Below are 4,187 nucleotides of genomic sequence, written 5' to 3'. Positions count from 1 at the left end.
TATGCCACAGGGATGCTGGCAAGCCCCAGGGTGTGTTTTTGGGGTCCCAATGCGGCGTGAGGACCTGCTGCTAGGCCTTACCCCAGGGCACCCCCGGCAGAGCAGGCACCCAGGGGAGGGTCCTGCTGCTCAGCACCCTCCAGGAGCCCACGGCACAGCCACAAGGCACCCCACAAAGATGCTCCATCCACCTCTCCATGCTTGCTGCCCACACAGATCCCATCTCCAGCAGGACCACCCTCCCCCAGGACCACCATAGCTTGGCCTCCTGGGCATCTCCTTTCACATCCCCTCCCCAAGCTGCCATAAAGCCACTTACAAACCAGGTGGGGACAAACAAATAGCCCATCCAGGTGACACTTGCCTCATCGGTCCCAGGAGCTGAGCCCACGTCCTGTCCCAGCAGCAGTGGGGTTAAGCCTGGCCGGGCGGGCGGCTGGACAGGCGTCAAGGTGGTTGCTCCATCCATCCCTGCGCAGTCTGACGGGGCCGGAGAGCAGAGAGGGAGCACGGCCCTGCCTGCCACCATGACCACAGGCAAAGGTAACGCAGGGGGACCTAGAGGGACGGGCAGGGCTGGGGGCTCAGAGGGGAGACTAAAACTCCAGCAGGGCTTTGCACTCGAGTCACCCTTAGCTTTTCTCCCCTCCACTACTAATAAGACATTTTGGGAGCCTCTGTGTTTGGAGGCACCCTTGGACAGAAACCCAAACCTAGCCAGGGACTGCAGGGATGGGCAGAGGCCACAGCACTGAGACCCCTCGCTCCAAGAAAGAGCAAAGTAATGGGGGGGGCAGCTGGGGAGGAAGGAGAAGAGAGGACTGGGGACCTTACCTCATGGAAGGGAGAAGCTGCTGCTGCTGTGGAAAAAGATGAATATTAGCACGGCGGGGAATATGTAGCCAAGGGGTCTGAGCTGTGGCAGGAGCAGGGGGCGACTCCAGACTCTCTCCTGAGGGCAGATCCAGCCTCTGTGTGTGTGAGGGGTACTCCACCCACCCCTACCGGCAGCACAGGCACGAGGGAGCTCCTGGGGCCTGAGGGTCCCTAGAGCAGCCACAGCCCCACACTGACCACATCTCCCTGTTCCTCTGCACCCCACAGTGGGCATCACCCTCCTGCTCACTCTGGCCCTGCTGTTGGCCACTGCTTCCCAGCCCCCCGGGGGGGACAACCCAAAGGACCAGGGGGATGTGGACTCCCACCGCTGCCCCAGCCCTTGCGCCTGCAGCTTGGATGACTACAGTGAGGAGCTCAACGTCTTCTGCAGCAGCCGCAACTTGACGCACCTGCCTGAGGACGTGCCCCCCAACGCCAAAGCCCTCTGGCTGGATGGCAATAACTTCACCCTCTTGCCGGCTGCTGCCTTCAGGAACCTCTCAGCCCTGGACTTCATGGACCTGCAGAGCAGCCAGTTGACCGTTGTGGAGCAGCACGCCTTCCATGGGCTGCGGAGCCTCTACCACCTCCACCTTGAACGCAACCGCCTCAAGCACTTGGCCCCTCACACTTTCCTGCACACCCAGAACCTCGTCTCCCTCAGCCTCAACAACAACTACTTCAGTAAGGTGGAAGAAGGACTATTCGCTGGGCTCTCCAACCTCTGGTATCTGAACCTGGGCTGGAACTCGCTCGTGATCCTGCCCGACAAGGTCTTTCATGACTTGCCCAACCTGAGGGAGCTGATCCTGGCCGGGAATAAGCTCCCCTATCTCCAGCACCAGCTCTTCTGCAGCCTTACTGAGCTGAAGGAGCTGGACCTGAGCGGGAATGCGCTCAAGGGTATCAAGATCAACATCTTCGTCAAGCTGCAGAAGCTACAGAAGCTGTACCTGAACCACAACCAGATCAACGCCATTGCACCCCGTGCCTTCATGGGCATGAAGTCCCTGCGGTGGCTAGACCTCTCTCACAACCGGCTCGTCTCACTGTTCGAGGACACATTTCTAGGCCTCCTGAGCTTGCATGTCCTACGCTTGTCCACCAACTCCATCACTAGCCTGAGACCCAGGACTTTCAAAGACCTTCAGTTCCTGGAGGAGCTGCAGCTGGGGCACAACAGGATCCGCAACTTGGCAGAACGGACCTTCGATGGGCTGGGCCAGCTGGAGGACCTCAGCCTCAACAACAACCTTTTTTTGCATTCCTGGGGCTGTACAACGTGGCAGTGATGCACTTGTCTGCAAATTGTATCAAGGTCCTCCCTGACTATGCCTTCAAGGGGGTCACCAAGCTGCACAGCCTCCATCTGGAGCACAGCTGCCTTGGCAGGATCCGGGCAAACACCTTCTCCAGCCTCTCCAGCCTGCGGCGCCTCTTCTTGCAGCACAATGCCATCTCTGTCATCGAGGACCAAAGCTTTAGTGAACTGCATGAGCTCCTGGAGCTCGACCTGAAACATAACAGGCTGAGCCACCTCTCACCCCAGCTCTTTGTGGGTCTCAGCAACCTGGAGTACCTCTTCCTCTCCTCCAACCAGCTCCTGGACATCTCCCAGGACACCTTCAGCCCTCTCCAGAGACTCTTCTGGCTCGACCTCTCCCATAACCAGCTGGAGACACTGGACAACACCATCATCTCTCCCCTGGCCAACCTGCGGTACCTCAGCCTGAGGAATAACTCACTGGAGACCTTCTCAGTGGGTTTCCTGTGCCCTTCCTTTGCCCTGGAGCAGCTGTGGCTGGGGGGCAACAACTGGCACTGCAACTGCTCCCTGAAGGGCTTGCGGGACTTCTCCCTCCAGCACCCCGTGGTGGTCCCACGCTTTGTGCAGTCTGTGGCTGAGGGTGACGATGCCCATGTTCCCGTCTACACCTACAACAACCTCACTTGCCTCCATCCCCCAGCTGTGGCGGGCCTGGACCTCCGCGACATCACTGAGGACAGCTTTGCTCACTGCTGAGGTGCTCTGGCCCCTTCCAGGGGACACGTCACTTCCCAGTTGTGGACCTTCACCTCACCCTGCCCCTGGCCCCCTCGGGGCAGCGGCAGAAGCTCTGGCTCCACGGTCACCGCAGATGAGCCCACTCTGTTGCTGCTGCAGCAAGGAGAGCCGTGCCCTGGGGGCAATGCTGGGTGGGCATCCCCAGGCTTCAAAGCAAAAGATTTCAGCCCTTTAATATTTAAAATAGCTCCTGGGGCAGCGCAGACACTTCCAGCTCCCACAGGGAGAATCCCCGAGCCTCTAGGATGGGGAAAAAGCTGCATCCCCAGCCTGGAGCCCTCTCCACAGCAAGAGGCATCCCTGCCTAGGCCAGAACTCATCAATGGGACAAAGTAAAGCATCTTCCTGCTACAGAGCAGCCAGGAAATCCTAAAAACCCTCAGCAGGGATTAGGGAAGGGGGCAGACAACTTGCTTTAATCATTCCTTGCACTAGCAGGTGTAGGCAGGGTGCAGAAAAGCCACACGCGTCACTTACCTGATAAATCGTAGTGGACAAATAAACCTTTGGAGCTATTGCAACCCATCTTGTAAGTACATTTTTTCCAAAGCATGTGCTGCACCCAGCCAGGTGTTTCTTATCACGAGCCCCTCAGGGCTTGCAGGATGAGGAGTCCAGGCTTCCCAGGGGGTTTGGAGGAGTTGGCAGCAAGTTTTTTTTGGGGGGTTATTGTTTTTCTTTGTTGGGTTTTGTTTGCTTGTTTGTTTTGGGGGTTTTTTTTGTTTGCAAGCCCCAGGGCAGGCGACATACACCCAGGGAAGGGAGTAAGAGGTGATCAGCCACCCCACAGAAGCCAACACAGCCTGGTCAGACTCCAGCGCCGCAGCCCAGCTCTCCAAATCCCAGATAAGTGACCAAAGGTCAGACCAAATTTTCCTGGAAAGTTGCACGTGGCAGGGCAGGGCGGTAAAAACTCGTGAGGTGCGAATCCTCACTGCTGGCACAGGGGGTGCTGGGACAGATGCTCCTCTTTCTCATCTGCAAACAATGGCGGCCAACTACAACCCAGTTTGGTTAGTGGAAATCTGAGATTTGACCCCACCTCTCCCAGAACAGCAAAATGAGGGCAAGTTCCAAGCGGTCAGGGCACACAAGCAGGAGTGGGGGCTCTAAGTCCAGGAGAGAGGGAGGCAAGGACCTTCCTTGGCTTCTCAAGCTTAACTCAAGCCTGCAAGAGGAGGGCAGGTCCCACGGCAGAAGCAGCTCTGGGGCCATGGCAGAAGGGCCAAGGGAACAGCAATGA

General features: G+C 58.0%; 1 protein-coding gene across 1 annotated transcript; it reads left to right on the top strand.

Moving 5' to 3' along the window:
* The first annotated feature begins 527 nt into the window (after positions 1-527).
* Positions 528-2,902, top strand: LOC104279612 (insulin-like growth factor-binding protein complex acid labile subunit). The gene is given in 3 exon segments (XM_009876950.1): positions 528-543; positions 1,105-2,136; positions 2,139-2,902. Coding segments are annotated over 3 exon segments (1,812 nt in total).
* Positions 2,903-4,187: the final 1,285 nt, after the last annotated feature.

This window comes from Apaloderma vittatum, unplaced genomic scaffold (assembly GCF_000703405.1).
Source record: "Apaloderma vittatum isolate BGI_N311 unplaced genomic scaffold, ASM70340v1 scaffold32159, whole genome shotgun sequence".
NCBI classification, from domain to species: Eukaryota; Metazoa; Chordata; class Aves; order Trogoniformes; family Trogonidae; genus Apaloderma; species Apaloderma vittatum.
The sequence above is the reverse complement of the archived record's forward strand: the minus strand, read 5'-3'. Positions and strand labels throughout refer to the sequence as shown.